This window comes from Hakea prostrata, chromosome 11 (assembly GCF_041222555.1).
Source record: "Hakea prostrata isolate BN-2017 chromosome 11, UWA_Hpros_2, whole genome shotgun sequence".
NCBI lineage: Eukaryota > Viridiplantae > Streptophyta > Magnoliopsida > Proteales > Proteaceae > Hakea > Hakea prostrata.
This window is the reverse complement of record NC_142610.1, coordinates 6,586,162-6,603,931: the sequence shown is the minus strand read 5'-3', so window position 1 is coordinate 6,603,931 and position 17,770 is coordinate 6,586,162. Positions and strand designations below refer to the sequence as shown.

The following is a 17,770-nucleotide window of genomic DNA, read 5'->3' as shown; positions in this document are numbered from 1 at the left end:
CATGATTAAAAGAAGTGGTAAGCAGCTTGGTCCACTTAAGCAAGGTTCCGGTATTGAAACCTTGTGGATGCAAAAAATTCTCGCTGGGAGACTCACCCACCACAGCCAGGTGTGCGACCCGGGTCGAACACCGAATTAGTCAAGGCAAAGCCTTGGAACCGGGGTTGGCAACCAAAAAAAAAGAAGTGGGTAGCAAAACATTATTGCCCTTTCCATCTCTGCAATTCTATGTGTTTCTAGTGTTTTTAGATGGCTACTCAACAATTTAAGGCAAGCTCCAAGTTGAGACACTCACTATAAAAGTAACCCAACCTTTAATTAAGCTAGATATGCTAGTACAACTTATATATAGGATGGACTAGGGTTGTATTATATTACCCACTTTTATTAATGCTAATTTATGTTCTAAGAAGAAAAAAAAAAGTCTTTATTCGGACCTTAAGCCCAAGAGGTAAGATCCAAGACCCATATGAATTTTAATTTGAAATGAGTTATAATGGTTTGATAATAGGTTGGTAATGGTCACAAGACCGCTTCAACCCGAACCCAAACCACAACAAACCGGAAGTGTTATTCTACAACTGGTATGTGTTTGGGCTTGGCCTTTCCCAAAACCATTGAACCTAAGCCGAAACTGTCCCAAAACAAACCGTTGACACCCCTAGTTTACAACCAAACCATAGTTGGGATAGAACACCATGTAACTGAAATTTATTACCATTAACCAATTTGTTTTTATGGAATATCTACAATGCCATGTAACAGAAATTTATTACCATTTTGTTGACCAAAAGGAAAGAAATTTGTTACTATTTTTACTATTCTATTTATGGAATATCATAAATTTTACAACCAAGTTTCTAATATCGAATACGTACAAAGTCCTTATAAGCAAGCGTTGCCTTGCACAATTCTTACACTCGGCATCAAAGCCTGATAGAAGATGAAGCTGATGAAGAAGATTGTCTCACTTGCAGGGCTATCAGTACTTCTTGTTATAGCTTTCAAACTAGATCTCTGTGCAGCCATTCAGAGAACCTCAAGCAGCAACAATGGAGTTGATCTGATACAGCAAACATGTAGACATACCGATGATTTCAACCTTTGTGTTCAACTGCTACAATCAGATCCTCGAAGCCTTACTGCCGACGTGAAGGGCCTTGCCGGGATCATGCTTCAGTTGTCACAAAAAAATTCAAAGCATACACTTATTGAAGTGAAGGGACGCCTTCAGGAGCCCAGTTTGGATCCTGAAATTAAGAAGTGCTTCCTTACTTGTGTTACTGTGTATGACCAGGCCATTACATCTTACATCCCAGAAGCCCTCAGGTCATTGCAATCAAATTCTTATGCGGATGCAAGAAAGGAAGCTAGTGATGCTTTTACTACAATTCAAACTTGCGGAAGAGAACTTTTTAATTCAGGAGGTTTAGCTAAAGAGCCCAAGATCGTTGATATGAACAAGTTTGATCAGCACCTTGTGAGTCTATCATTGGACATCATCTACTTAGTTGGTTGAATACCTGTGGACAATATTCTCAGTACTTGAAACCTTGAACCCGAATGAAATAATCCAATCAAAGCCATGAAATAGCTAAATTTTTATTTTATTTTGCCAATTGTAGGATAGTCGAGCGCGCGGTTGCTATAATATCAACTCGCCAGCTCCCAAAAAAAAAAAAGCTAAATTTTATTGAAGGAAAAGGTGGCTAATTGTGGTTCATTAGTTGTCACGAAGTACACAATTGCAAATGTCTTGCAGCCTATTTTCTAAATTCTCAGGCTGCCCTCCTCATAAAGAAAAGAAAAGAAGAAACAAGAGAGATGGGTGAAAAACAATCATGACTAAATTTTAAGTATTTACATGGTAAAAAAATTTGGCGATCTTTAGCCATGTCCTTGGGGTGAAACAAAACAAGGGGCGGAACGAATATGACAAAATATCGCTGAGAAATCGACAATTTATTTATGTATCGCCAATAATTCAATAAATAGCAATGATTTGGGAGAAAAATCACCATATATATACGAAATTTTGCCTATTTTTGAGCAAAATTCTGTTTGAGTTTCTCTCATATTTCTTGTATTCTTACCATATTCCATTAATAATTCATTGCACTGAAAAAGGAAAGTTTATATGTTGCTAATTGGTCTCCTCCACTCGGGCAAAATTTGACTGAAACACCCCCAAATGTCAAAGAAATTTCAGGGTTTCACCAGCCAACTAAACCTTGAAACGGGTTGCTTGTAAGAAGATTTCACAAGGGTAAATTTTATTTTTTTTTTTTTTTTTTTTTTTTTTAATTTAAAACTAACAATGTTAGGCACAAGAGGACATTTATAATATAATAAATTCCACAGGTTGTAAATATAATACCTTACAAATTCAAGGGGCATATATGTAATTTTCTCTAAGAAAAATTATCAATTATGACTTTTTCTTCCTATGAAAAGAAGTTGCAAATGATAGTTATTAATTGAATTTGAGCAATCTCAAAAAAATGAGATCAAACAAAAAAGGATAAGAGATGCAAGAGTTTAACATGGTTCAACAATTGAAAGACCTACATCTAAGATTATAAATCAATGTTTCTTACCCACTTTGGGGAGATTTTTTTTCTTTAAATAATGGTGAATACAATCGTCTCAATTATACTAAAAAAAGACTACAATCATTTCAGAGTACCAGATTGGTAACAATATGATCCACTACTGTTACAAGAGGATTCTACCAAATCTCATCCAGATTTCTAGTTGATTGAATTTGGTTGGGCTGGCTTTCCATTCTTGCATGCTGATTGTTGGCCAACACTCCCTTCAAGGTTGGAGTGAAGACAATGTCCAAGGTCAACCTAAACATCATGCTTTGAAACACTCCCTTTGGTAGCGCTCTAGTAAAACTATTTGCTAATTGAATGTCACTATACGGAGATAGGAAGTTTCAATAGTTCGATCTTGAACCTTCTCTCGAAAGAAGTGACAATCCACCTCGATGTACTCCATTCATTCATGGAACACAAGGTTGGAGGCAATGTGGATTGCTGCTTGATTGTCATAGAACAACTTCATAAGCTCATTTGATGCTGCAAGACCCAACTCTTGTAACAACAATTTAAATCATATTAATTCACTTGTTGTTGAAGCCATGGCTGTGTGTTCTGCTTTAGCCCTTGATTTGGCTACTACGGTTTAGTTTTTACTTTTCCAAGTGACCTGGTTTCTTCTTAAAATGTATGGAAACTTCTTGTTGATTTCCTGACTTCAGGTTTCCTACCCAATTTGCATCACAGTAACCAATAATATTGGTATGGTGATTTTTCTTCATCCAATTAACACGTCGAGGAGTAGACTTCAAATAGCAGAGAATTCAACCAACACTTAATTTCAAGTGGTTCAAGTACAAGAACACATGCCTATTGTGTTGCTTTGCCATGCCTTACTAAACTTAATTTCTTCTTTGTTTACAGAAACCCTGCAAGTGCAAAACCCTGTACAGATCTTCTTCCAGTTCCCCTCTTCAATTAATTTAACTCAGTTCAGCTGCATATGGTGTAAAATCAGGTTGTCAAGGCATAAAAATGACTCTTTATGTTTAATTCTTTCACCAACCGGGAAAGTACAATCAAATGAAATCATAAAAACCACCCATTTTATGGCTTCCAATCTGCGTATAAATCTTGCCTTTCATTCTCTCTTTTAATCTATTCACCTCTTGTTTAATCTAGGCTCTGTTGAGAGGAGAAAAGCACAGAGACAAGAACTCGCTTCAGCGCTGCGCATTTAACGTGCAGGACGGTCCTGCGAGTCTTGGGGGCAGTCAGATTGAATCTTGACCCAAATCCCACATCCAACAGTACCAAAACTCACAGGACGGTCCTTTGCAACTGAAGCTCACTCAGAGAGAGAGAGAGAGAGAGATCTGAAACAGAAAAATGAGTTCGAACTTTTGGGTGATTGCTCTTCTGGAATTTAAGTGAATCAGGAGGGTAGGGGTCTGGGGTGAAAGGGGTTGCAGGGGGTGGGGGTTGAAAGAGGACTGGGTGGCTTTTTCCTTTCCTTTTTTTTTTTTTTTTTTGGGGGGGGGGGGGGGGGGTGGTTAAGGTTTAAAGTTTTATGTAACAGAAAGTATTTATACACATGGATCTTTAGATAATAACAGGACAGCATTTTCTAGACCTATTTGGTTACATGAATCCAGAGACTTCCTAGAGATTTGAAGTCTCTGGATTCATGAATGCAAGATTTATACATGTTTGGTTGTGAAAATCGAGATTCATCTTTTTACCCTAAAAACGTGAATCTGTAGATTTATGGGTAGGGGTGAAATACAGAGGTTTCATCTCTACTATGAAAAACATTAAACATTTATGCATTCACAAAAATCACAAATGAATCCACAGATTTTCATTCCACATATTCAATTAACCAAACAGTTAATCTTATAAATTATGACTCCATAGATTTAAAATCTATAGATTTGAAATCTCTAGATATTTGAAATCTCCAAACTCATGTAACCAAACAGGCCCTAAACAAATCTTTCCCAGAAATGTATTAATGAACATAATGAAGAGGATTTTCTCACTTTCTTGGCTATTTAATATTTCTTTTTATAGCTTTCAAACAAGATCTATGTGAAGTTTCCATGCTAAGAGCCCCAAGCAAAAATAATGGAGTCGATTTAGATACATAAAAGATGTAACCACACCGATGATCACAACCTTTGCATCAGATTACTAAATTCAGATCCTCAAAGCCTTACTGCCGAGGCGAAGTGCCTTGCCATAATCATGCTTGAGTTGTCACAAAAGAATTCAAAACGTACACTTATTGAAGTGAAGGAAAGCCTTCAGAACATAACAAGACATATTAGTAGCCATGAAAGGGAGAAAATCCTCTTCATGTTCATCTTCAATCAAGTTTCAATGTGAGTGCAAGGGAATGCTATCATGAATTTACATGGGGTTGATACCACTTCCATTCCATACGTAGGGTATTGTTCAACAAAAATGCACTACTAGTTAAGATTTGTCCAGGAAATGCCATCCATGTAATTACCTAACTGATCCATATGTATAACTATTTTCTGTTACATAATATTGAAAGAGAGTGAAGTCATTGTCTAGATCTGATGCAAATTTAGCATTCTGTTGCTGACCTGACATTCAGAGTCATACGGTGATCATCTTGTTCTTTTCTCCAGAAGTGGACTTCGTTCCAATTCCTATCCCACCTTGTAGTCGTTCTGGCTTTCCGGCTAGCGAATCCCTCCCAAGTTGAGACCTTAATTTTGCCGGCATCCATTTAGCCGGCCAATGACAAACAATTGTCCGGCGATTTTGCCGTTTGAAATGACATGTTGGGGCACCTCAAAATAGAGATGTTAATGCATTGACACCCATTTATGTTTCATAAGTCGGTACAAATATTCTAAAGTTGAAATTTCATTGGACACATTAGTCCAATCCATTTTGATTTCCGTTAAACCATCATTTTCTTTTTCTAAATTTCAAAACTACCCTTTGGATTTTTATAAATTACCTGATACCTTTTTATACTCTAATACCGTATAATTTTAATCAACTGTTGTATATGTAAACAGAGGTATATTTGTTATTTGCTTTTCTCTTTAGGACTGGGTGTCTTATGTAATTGATAGAGGGGCAGATTGGTCTTTTCAGCCTTCTATTTGTATGCTATATATTTGGGGGTTTAGGGTATCGATCCATGTATTCTCTTTTCATCTCTTCTCTTTCCTCTTTCACTCTCTCTCTCTCTCTCTCTCTCTCTCTGGCTCTCGTTCTCTGATGTGCGAGTGTGGCTCTGGTTATGCCCTAGTGTGATTTCACTTCTTCTTCTTGGATTGTGTTCTAATTGTGGTGAATAGCAGTTGCTATTGGTGCGTTGAAAACACTACGGTGCTATTGGTGTTCTTGGCTTGCGCAAGAAGGAAGTGATTGGTTCAATCTCAGTTTCAGGTGTAGTCATTTCTATACTTGATGTGTTCTACTCTCTTGGTCCATGTATAGAGTTCTTATCTCAAGAAGCTTACGGCTGTAATCTGATTTTTGCTATTGGATTATTACATGACTTGATGAGTTCACTACTCATCCTTGGATGTAAGTCTTAAAGACCAAACTAAATATATGATGTGTATTGTTCTTTCTTTCATTCTTGCATCAATTCTGCTGCATTTAGGTTGAGTTTCTTAACATTAACATAAATCTTCCTCTTCCTCAGCTAGTGCCACCACCATCACCACACCACTATTTGCTGCCGCTGAAACAACTTGAGCCCTGCTGCCATATTACCTCTTCCCACAAATGTGCTCTCTGTTGTTGATGAATTACATATTAAGTCCAGAAGATAAGGCATGGTTAAATTAAACTTCAAATCAAGCAAAGCTTTGCCAGCTTTTGAAATTGATTCCAACATTATTTTAATTTAATTTCAATCTTTTAATGTGACAAAAAGACACATGACACTCATCCATAAAGAATGGTCCATTTCCTTATTAGAAGTGGACAAGATAAATTCCTGAATATCACTGTTATATTATGTGGGCAGCAACTAAGTTTCGTTCAATCACAGCCTACAATCTCTGAAGCCTTGAGATCATTGCAATAAGTTCTTATTCAGCTGCAAGAAAGGAAGGAAGTGATGCTTTTATTACAATTCAGACTTGTGGAAGAGAACTTATTAAATCAGGAGGTTTAGCTAAAGAGCCCAGAATCATTGAAATGAACAAGTTCGATCAGCATCTTGTAAGTCTATCTTTGGACATCATCTACGCAGTTGGTTGAATACCTCTGTTCTATATTCTCAGTACTTGAAACCTTGAATCCATTGTTAGAATGCAATAATCATGTCTTCTGGGTTTCCGATCAAAGCCATCAAAATGATAGATTTCGTTGAAAGGAAAAGGTGGTTAACTGTGGTTCATTGTCAAGTATTAGTTGCAGAATTTTTTTAACTTATTTTTCATTTTCCTAAAGACAACTCACAATTTAAAGCCATGAACAAAACAAATATAAAAAAATAAAAATTTTGAAACAAACCTTGCATGCAAGAAAAGAAAGTTTAGCTAAGGAGCTTGGAACCATTGAAAATAACAAGTTTGATCAGCTCCTTGAGTCTATCTTGGAACATCATCGGCGAGTTTGGTAATTAGTGAGACACCTCTGGACAAGAATCTCAGTACTTGAAACCCTGAATCCATTATTTAGAATGAAATAAGTGACTTGGGTACACAACCATAGCCGTGAAACTGATAAATAAATTTTATAAAAGTTAAAGCTGGTTACTGAGAAATGTGTCCTGGATTAGTAATGTTTCTTATACATTTATCATAAAAATTTAGTTGAAAGTTTGGAAGATCTACTGTTTTTCAACTTACTTTTAGAACTTTTATACTAGGTTGGCAAATTGATCATGGTATCATGGTTGCCTAAGAAATTTTCTGTTTTCTTGCACATAAGAGAGCAGAATTATTTGGTTATGCTCTCTTTTCTCATCATTCATTATCTTAGTGAAATTTGTTATGATATGATCCGCATTCTTGCATCCAATTTTGAAGATAGACTTGCACCAAAATATTTATTTTGCAGCGCTACTCAGTAAATCTGATTCGTGAAATTCGAGATAAAAGCAGAGGGTTTGGGTTGAACCATTTACCTAATTAAAATATATAAATATGTACCTCATGTATTTCTATTAGGACATTATGGGTTTGGGATTTTTATCATAAGGTTTTGGATGAGAGCTTTGTAACATTGTTCTGGCAATTTTGGTTTAGATCTCTATTATATTCTTCCTTCACAATGAAAGTTCTTTGCCGTGAACGTAACATATCGCATCGATGTGTGAACTACGTTAAGTCTTTATGTTCCTTTAATATGTTTTTGTTTTTATTTGTAATTTTTTAGTGTTCATTCTAATAAGATTTTTTTCAAAATTAAGTGGTTTGATTTCCTACTTGTTTTGCTAATGTGAAGTGTGAGATTCTTAAAATTTTTGTAACACCAATGAGATTCGCTTTGAGACTCTTAGGGCTTTTTATTCTAGCTTGAAGGAATATGTACGTTAGTAGTCAATCATTGTCCAATTGGTGGGGATCACTTAGGATTCTTCCCAAGTTTGAGATTTTTTTTTTTTTGGCTCTCAAAAACCCTTGCAAATTAAGATTTTCTAAATATAAGTACACAAACGATTATATTCGAGGTTGAAATTAGACTTTTATCCATAGGTATCCAATTATCATTATTGCTGAATAAAACTGAAAATTATGCCCATTACCAACTGACATGGGGGACTAATGACTTGAGATATGTATATTGTAAAATTTTCTAGAATCTTAACTCATTAATTCATAGTTTCAGGTCTGTAAACTTGGAGCTCGAGTAGATGACAATTCTAGACCATTCAAGTTGAATCCAAAGGTTCGGAAATCGAATCTATGGAAGTGGATGACCAATCACTTTCATGGAGTTTAAGAGGAGAGAGAAATTCAGTTTGGAAAGATATTGAAAAAAGATACTGGCATGCATAAAAATTGATGCTAGAGGACTCAAATGTCACAATAAAGTATACCATTGATTAGGTCTTTAATAGGGCTTTCTACCTTTTGAAGCCCGTCAAAATTAGTTTTCGCATGAAGGAAATAAAAGACCAGTCAACTGGGGCTGGTTGCACAGCTGGATCGACCGCCCCTACCTAGATTTGGGGTAATTTCGGGATTTTGGATTTAAAACCCTATTTTATGTCTCTCCTACCTCATAAACATATTGTTTATACTAGAGGGAGGCTGAGAGCTTGGGAATGGTGAAGACTTTGAAGTTTTGTGGGATTCTTTCACGAGAACAGTGGCGCAAAGCGCGACTCATCGTGGTAAACACATGTAAAGATAAGACACTCATTAACCCTCTTTTCCAACAACTTTTGAAGATATTTATAGAAATTGAACACGATATTGTGATGGTTATTAACGTTGAGTAGTAATAAATTATCAATTATATCTTCATTTATGTCTCTCAACCCCTTTGAATGTTGGATCATACAACCCTTTTGTATTTGAGACCCATTGGACCTCTCTAAGATGCCCATGGGTAACTCTCTAAGAGCCAAATTTGGATTTTTTGTTTGCGGACTTGTTGGGATGATTGGAAGGTGATTTTGGAACAATATTAGCTAGTATCCTATTGAAGTTCTAAAAACCCCCAAGTGAATTGATTTTGAGAAGAGTTTGAAATTGACAAAACTTGATTGCAACCCTAGGGTGGGCAGACTAGCCCTTGACTAGCCCTTGTAGACCACAAATTCTCAAACTAGAGTTAACTTATGTTGTAATATTCTGTTTTCTTGTATCAACAAAAAAAAAAAGCTCAGAATAGAGTTATGTGGGTGAAATAATTAGTGGACTATTTCGGGAGGTTTAAATTTGTTTTTGTTACAAGCAGCAATGCAATAGGGACCGTTTGGATCTGGTATTTGCAAACTCTTAAGTGCTCTTAGCTTAGTTTATTCTTACCTGGACATTGATTTAGGGCCTAGCTAGATCCTTGTCCTTGATCAAGTCAAGCAAACCCTAGTCGAGTCAGGTGGGACAAACAATAATCTCAGGCCTACCATTTATCCTGAAGGGTTAGAGTATTTTGCTTAACCCACCCGTAGAGCTAAAATCTTAAGCACGGACACTATTCAAGAGCAAGGTAGAACAAGGATCAGGGCCATGGAGGTCAAACTCGCATCCCTCATTAGAGGTCAGGTTTATTTTTTGGATCTTGGGCCTTGGAATGTAGTACATTAATCCCTTGAATTCTTGTGCCATGGGCCAAACCATAACTGTGACAAGCTTTACCAAAAAATAATAATAATAATAAGTGTGACAAGCATTGCATAATAGAGTAATGAGTTATAATCTTACCCAAAAATAGAGAGTTAAAAACTTCAATGTAATATAGTTTAATGAGATAATCACTGTCGTTCTCATCCTATAGCTTAATTACTAAAGGGATCTTATTCTTCATGAAATTACTATTCTTCCCCCGTCATTTCTAGCGGTGTTAAGTACCATTAAGGTTAAATGTTTAATATCTATTTTGCGCAACATACAATATTATCCTTATTTGAGAAAATGCATGCCATATAATATACCAATTTTATCCTTGTAATTTTGTCATTTTAAATTCCAAGAAATCATATCCTTCCTTTTGTTAAGTCAAAAACTTGGATCTGCAACATATTGTAGCCGTTTCTTCCCTTACAACAACTCAATACAAGGGATTACAATCTATTGAAAGTAGGAACTTCTTAAATTTGATAATATCAAATTAGAAAATAATTAAATAAAAACCATACTTAACGGTCTTTTCCCCTCACATTAGCTTTACTAAAAGATAAAGCTAACTATAAAGTACATAAATAAAAGCTAAAAAGATTAAGGGATTACCATTTTGTTATTGCTTTGTATTTGAATTTTAGTATGCGTTTCATCTAGAGAGAGGAAGAAAGGGGTTAGGCTTTTTCATCCAAAGGAAAAGCAAGAAGACGTGTCATTTCTTTTATGGATGCATGACGTTTATGCAATAAAAAATCTAACTGTCATAATTAAATTGTGGGTTCACATCCCCTATAGCAGCTATAGCAACGGCCATCTTGTAGTCGAACAAGGAGATTGTGCCATGTGGAAACTGTAAAATCTAACCACAGGATAAACATCATTTTCAAGAGTGAGATTGAACTTTAATAAAACAAACCGAACTAACTTAAACCGGATTAACCCAAACCCTAAACAAAGTTATCATATTTGTATGGTAGGAGATCTCTCCCTCTATTGCAGCATGTCATTGAAGAGAAAATAGGCTCAAATTTTTCAGTCAAAAAAGTCACTGTACAAGATTTGGCTTGTTGAAAAGCATTGCTATATCTTTTTGACCTTTTTTTAAGAGAAAATTATTATATTTTTCATAAGATCAGGTGAAAATTTCTATGAAAAAAATTTCAAATAAAATTTTGTATTGATGCAAACATAGGCTTTGAAAAGGAAAAATAAGACTCAATCAGGGAAGAACCAATTTCTAAACACTATAATTAAACTTTCCTAAATATATGAGAGCATGAAGTCAACATAATATTCCTTTACCATCGAACCAAGATTAAAATGACCAAGAACATATGTACCTTTCTTGTTTGAAATCCAAGCCCCTTGGAAGTTGGAAGTTACACCAAGCAAGAGTTACTTAGTCATGAAGGAAACAAAGACCAATCTTTGTCCTATGCCAAGTCTTTGTCAAGGAGGTCATTCAATTCACATTCCACCCAATACAGAGTCAAATCAATCACAAATCATAATTCCTCTACAATTGTTATATCAAAAAGACCAAGTGGTGGTTGGTAACCAAGGGAAGTGGAGTCAAGATTACAAGCGAATAAGATCAACTGGGAGTGTTTTTATCCAAGTCTGCCTTCCTCCACAATTATTTGACCTGTGATAGAAAATATCAAATTCATCAATAGCAAGTTTTTGGGCTTAAAATACAATTATGTTTCTATGAAATCCAATTGTGTTGCGGATCATCGAGCAAAGAAGACCTACTTGGTTCAGGGTCCGAATTATTGATCATGTTCCTTTAATTGGATTCTAAGTCTCTGTTCAAATTCGAATCCTACCGGTCTCTTAATGAAAGCTTGATTACCAAAAACAAAACAAAAAATATCCAACTGAAGTGGATTTCTCATTGGCTTCACTGTGCTTCTATATTCCGAGTTTAAGATGTTGTTGGAGTAATTTTTGGGTTTTCCTCAAAACTTTAATCGAATTTCATATAAAATTATAATATTATATAGTGTTTAAAAGAATTGTGCGTACTTTACAGCAGAAGTATCTTCAAGAAGATTAAACCAAATATTGAATGCCAAAACATAAAGAGTGATGAAACATTACCCAATCTCCTCATCATTCCTATTGTTCCTCTTTCTTATGAAGAGAGGAGAAAACAAATAAATATATAAAAACTTAAGTAATTGGAAGGACTTTATCATAGCTATTTATAATAACAATCACAGACCCCTACTCTACTTCCACAATGACAGGTTTGGCCCATCTCCAAGCTAATGGCAGTATAATTGCTCGATGTGTTAAGAACCCATTAATTATTAACCCTAGTAATCAATCCAAGTCCACATAATATATTAAAATAATCCTAACAATTGCATCAATTAAAAAAAATTTCTTCTATCTCAAATCTTATATCTGATTAGAAGTGTGTCTTGTTTCAAACATTTGTTCGGTTAGAAACATATTTTGGTGAGATCTGTATACGCCCATAATTGAACTCCTCCGGAAGTGTAGGATCAAGTTTCCATGGTCTAGATGGATTGAACCTTAATTTTGAAGTGCATTTATCAATCTTTTTGTAAAGGGATAAAAATCTCAATGAGAAAACCTGTCATCCCTGACAGTGAAATTTAAATTCACTTCAAAACTAATATTTTGTACGTTTAAAAGTTACTATACGCCAATACAGTAGGTAAATAAATATTTAACATTTTTATTGTAGTAGAGGTATTTCTGGCATAATACAACAACAACAATAAGCCTTGTCCCAACTAAATGGGGTCGGCTACATGGATTCTTGCCCTCCAATCAGTTCTGTTCGAGACCATGCTAGATACAAGGCCTAAGCTATACTTATCACTCACCACTTCTCCTAAGGTTATCTTAGGTCTACCCCTAACTCTTCTAGTTCCTTCAATATGGATTATATCACTTCTCCATATAAGGGCATTTATAGGTCTCCGGACGCACCTCTCCATTTTATCCACCCTGTTTTAATTCTTTGGGAAACATCATCATCTAAATCACCTCTTTTACTTATGGTTGAACCTAAGTACCTAAAACAATCACTCTGAGGAATCTCTTTATTGTCAAGTATCACCACCTCATCATCTGTCCGATCATGACTAAAGTTACAAACTAGATATTCTGTCTTCGAACTAGTAAGTATAAAGTCTTTTGATTTCAAAGCTACTCTCCATGATTCTAATTTAGTATTAATCTCCACTTGAGTCTCATCAATTAACACAATATCATCCGCAAAAAGCATACACCGGGAGACCTCATCTTGAATGCATTTGGTTAATTCATCTATATTACCAGTGCAAATAGATATGAGCTTAAAGTTGACCCTTGATGTAACCCAACTGTTATCGGAAATTCATTATTTTGTCTCCCCACTGTTCTAACACTAGTAACCGAACCATCATACATATCCTTAATTATATCTATATATTTACTTGCAACACTTCTTTTCTCTAGTACTTGCCAAATTAACGCTCTAGAGACTCTATCATAAGTTTTTTCTAGGTGAATAAATACCATATGAAGGTCTTTCTTACATTCTCTATACCTTTCCATAAATCTCCTAATTAGATAAATAGCTTCCGTTATAGATCTTCCTGGCATTAACTTAAATTGGTTCTCTGTAACTATAGTTAAATGTCTCAAACAAGTTTCAATTATTCACTTCCATAACTTCATTGTATGTATAATAGTGTAGTAAATCCAAAGATTTTTGAGTTAAAAGTTCTACCCATTGAGCATTTTCTTCAATAAGGACATTGAAGGTGATTGTTTGATAATTACCATGTAAGATAGGCATAGGTGCATGCAGCAACGTAATTGCACAAAAAGTGGTGGGCCCACATTTATCCTAAAAAGGATAAAAAAAATCTTAGCCCACTAGAATGGTCTCCCTCAAGAAAGACAATGAGACGTCCCTTTGATTTGGCTTCTTGCAATCAATGCGATGAGAATTCAAAGTGGTGGTAGCCACTCTTTTTTTTCATTACTTTAAATCCTATCGTAAATTATTGTACATTAATTACGTAGCACTGAAGTTGAGCTAGCCCTCCTTGTTGAGATCCTATACGTAGACTTGATGACCATAAGGTGAAGGTCAATTGAACCAAAAAAAAATTTGGTAGAAGTTGAATTGGACAAGAAATTAAAACAAGAAGCCATATGATGATCTATGTACACCAATATAATGTGAGATATTTAGATGGAATGTATCAAGCAAGAGCTGCCTCTGGTAGGACATTTGGGAAGGAGAGTGGGGGAATGGGCCAATGGAGAATTTAAATGGAACCCCCACCAAGTAAGACTCTTGTCAAAAAAATTTAAGACCGACCAACATTTATGTCCATACATTCAGCTACACGAAAGTGATTTGCCCTTGAACTCATTCTTGTGTTCATCTAAGAAGTCATAATTACTGGGCTTAAGTGGAAAAGCAAATAAAATGAGTGTAGATCACCTCCTTGTTGGGAAAACACTTCTTCCCTTCAAAATTGGGTGGAATTTACATATGAATAATATATTTTTTTAAATATATAATTATCAATGGGTCCCACATGGGCCCCATCCAATATTGCGGTGAAAGAAGCATAGGAGGAGCAAAATTGGGTGAGATTGGAGGAGATTGATTACCTTACATTTAGACCTTGTTAAACGCCAAGGTCTTATGCATTATTGATTGTTTTTAATTTTTTGGATACTGAGGTTTATCCTGGCCCAGACTAGCTTACACATACCTTCACCACATCCTTAGGGGTAATTTTTTACATATAATTTAAATATGAATTGAAACTTTACTCTTAACTCTGAGGAAATTCAAACTCTTGACCTCATACAATATATAAGGCTTTCTTCTTATAACTTATAGTTATTCATATATACAATTTCATGGGTAATTAATTTCCACTGTCAAATATGGTAAATTTTTTTTGAGGTATTGTGTAGACGTGTAGTTCTTTTTTTTTTTTTTGTTTGGCCAACCCCGGTTTTCAAGGCTTTGTCCTAGACTAATCCGGTGTTTGACCCGGGACGCACACCTGACTATGATGGGTGAGTTTTCCAGCGGAAATTTTTTGCATCCAGAAGGTTTCAATACCGGAATCTTGCTTAAGCGGATCAAGCTGCTTACCACTTGGACCAACCCACGTTGGTAGACATGTAGTTCTATTTTCACCGATCGAACTTTTAAAATTACTTATTCCTCTTTTCTTTTATTTAATTACTAATCTTTTAGTCTAAAAATTAAAACTTTATAGATCAAATTGTCTTTATCTCTAAGATAAATTAATTTATTAAAATGTATTTTTTTTATTAATTTTATGTTGGGTGCAAGATTTTGGGAGTAGGATAAAACCAACATTGAAAAATTGGAAAGATCGTTTCAGTTGTTTATTCATAAATTTTTCAAAAATGATTAACAAAATATATTTATCTTAATGTTAAGAGTATTTTAGTCAATAAAGTTATGTTTCAAATAGCTACTTTAAAGGAGGTATTTGTAAATTTCCTTAATTAAAGTGACATCAGGTTGACGTCTGAGAGCATTATAATTTCAAAATATCAAATTATTGTATGAATCATATATAATTATTCTGGTTTTACTTATGTGGATGTGTTTCAATCTAAAACATGCATTTAAAACAAAACATTGAAAAAAAAAAAAATCAAAATGGCTTTACTGAAAAATCACTTTTTTGCAATTGAAGACGGAAAAATTAATTATTTGAAAGGTGCTCCAAACATGAATAGTAAGTACCTTTGGACTGATATTGAATATTTTCGTTTATTGTAATCAGAATATGTTTGAAAAGGACCCCAACATATTGTGTTGTAAAATTAATTCTTTTAAAGATAAATTTTATTTTCTTTTTTAAAAGGTTCCAAATTTATTTTCACAAATAACAATATATTACTTTTGTGTATGATGAGCCTCTTACTTTTATAATTTTTGTTTTTTTTTTTTTTTTTTTGTCTGAGGTTCATCCAAACAACTTGATTACATCCTCAAAGAGAGCTTTGTTATCCGCAAAGGTAGAATCCATGACCTCTCCATTGAGAACTATAAATCTTACCATTCTACCAACCATGCATCGACAATCATAACAAATATGGTACATGATGATAGTAAAAATCAATCAATCTTGAATGAAAAAAAAAAAAAAAAAAAAACTACTTAATTACGATTATATAAAAAAGTGCAATCAAGGACTTAATAAAACAAAATTAAAAGCTCCCTAGGGGAGGTCTTTGGTTCGCACCCATTCGGCGGCATTAATTATATAAAAAAACTCTCTTGAGGATGTAATCGTGGTGCGCGTTAGCTGGCCCGGATGAACCTCATAAAAAAAAAGTGGTCACATTTTTTCCTTTATTTGAAAAATGTCATTTTGAGGGACGTAATCAAGGTGTGCGTAAGCTAGCCCGAATGAACCTCAGACACAAAAAAAAATCATTTTTTTGTTCTTTTGTAATATTAGTGATTACCATTAGACACATAAGCTATAGAGCATGGAACAAAATTTGTTTTCTCCATACCTTTAGCTCTTTACTAGTAGCTTCAATGCGGTGGATGATCTTACCCAAAAAAAATACCGTGGATGATAAATATATATATTATTTATTTATTATTTTATATTATTGGTATTGTTTGTTATTATTTAATTTTTATGAGTCAAATGTTTTCTCAAAAATGGAATTCCACGCTCACGGATTGCAGTTGTACAGTGGGACCATAGAGTCATCACATTAAATATATTACATTTAATGCTGACCTAATACTCATTTAATTTTTTTTGGTAAAAAACATTTATGATCATTCAAATGTAGTGTCAATTGAAGTGGCCATTTTTTTTTATGATAAAAAGGAAAAATATAATTTAAAAACATTGATATATGGGAGTTAGTAGTTCCATATATACTAGACTACTATTAGATGCTACCTTAGCTTATATTATCATATTTTTCTCAGAGCATGGTAGATTGAAATCTAGAGTAGGTAATATGTTCTGTTGTCTTCGCAACCACAACTAAAATATTAATAAGACTAATAGGCCAAGGTTTCTTAGGTTTAGGTAGAAAGGTCAAGATGTTGGGCCAATTGCACCAAATATTCTTCATTTGTAATCCTAGTTGTCTTGCTTTGTCCAGTCCTGTTCGAATCGCCACCAAAATGGAGGAACTATGCTTCACTTGAAAATAATTTTGAAGGCAAAATCAGCCAGTTCTAGAAGGAAGTAACTCTCACCACCAGTAATATAAGAATAAGAGAACTGATGAGGTTTTAGGTAGTTGGTGCGTACACTCAGTATCCCCCTGGTACACCTGTAGTCAAGGTTTAAAGTATCTCAAAATATGACATGATACTAATTTATACGTATTTAGATTGGATATAATAGATATGATACATATTGATATGTCTTTATATTAGATTGCACTATATATAATACATTGACCAGTACAATACAATACTCGACGATACATCTTGTAAAATCACCTGATTGATACGATACTCAATACCGATACTTTAAACCTTACCTAGAGTTTTAAATTCATGTTAGAAGGCTCCGAGTCCCTTCATGTTGGTATGGCTAATCTGATCTAAATTAAACATGTATATGTTCTAGAAGATTTCGATCCAATTCATCTACAAGTGTTGATCCAATTGTGTTGGTTTTAGCCAATTGAGCAACCCCTTGGTGGTATGAAACTTGTTACTACATTTTACCCAAAAAGGAAACTTGTTACTACCTTTTTTGTCCAATAACCAAAGCAAGGAATAAACACTACAGTAGCATAAGACCTAAGGGAGCAAGTTTAGTTTTGCTAATTTTAATGTCTTGAGGTTGAAAATGTTTAGGTTCAAAATTTAGCCATGAGGATAGGTCAAGGTTGAATTAAGGTTGAGTGTTTGGCTAG

At 34.6% G+C, this 17,770-nt stretch overlaps 1 protein-coding gene across 1 annotated transcript; it reads left to right on the top strand.

Moving 5' to 3' along the window:
* The first annotated feature begins 943 nt into the window (after positions 1–943).
* On the top strand, positions 944–11,079 carry LOC148999804 (cell wall / vacuolar inhibitor of fructosidase 1-like). The gene is made up of 4 exons (XM_089139091.1): positions 944–1,480; positions 8,797–8,896; positions 10,057–10,113; positions 11,054–11,079. Exons 1-4 carry the CDS (start codon positions 944–946, stop codon positions 11,077–11,079), a joined length of 720 nt encoding a protein of 239 aa, XP_088995217.1.
* Positions 11,080–17,770: the final 6,691 nt, after the last annotated feature.

Excerpts from the sequence above, each read along its gene's own strand:
- LOC148999804 (XM_089139091.1), top strand. The coding sequence starts at position 944 with ATGAAGCTGATGAAGAAGATTGTCTCACTTGCAGGGCTATCAGTACTT. Across the intron at positions 1,481-8,796 it reads ACAAGTTTGATCAGCACCTT|AGGGAGGCTGAGAGCTTGGG; the intron begins GTGAGTCTATCA and ends TGTTTATACTAG. Across the intron at positions 10,114-11,053 it reads TATTTTGCGCAACATACAAT|TCAATCAGGGAAGAACCAAT; the intron begins ATTATCCTTATT and ends GAAAAATAAGAC.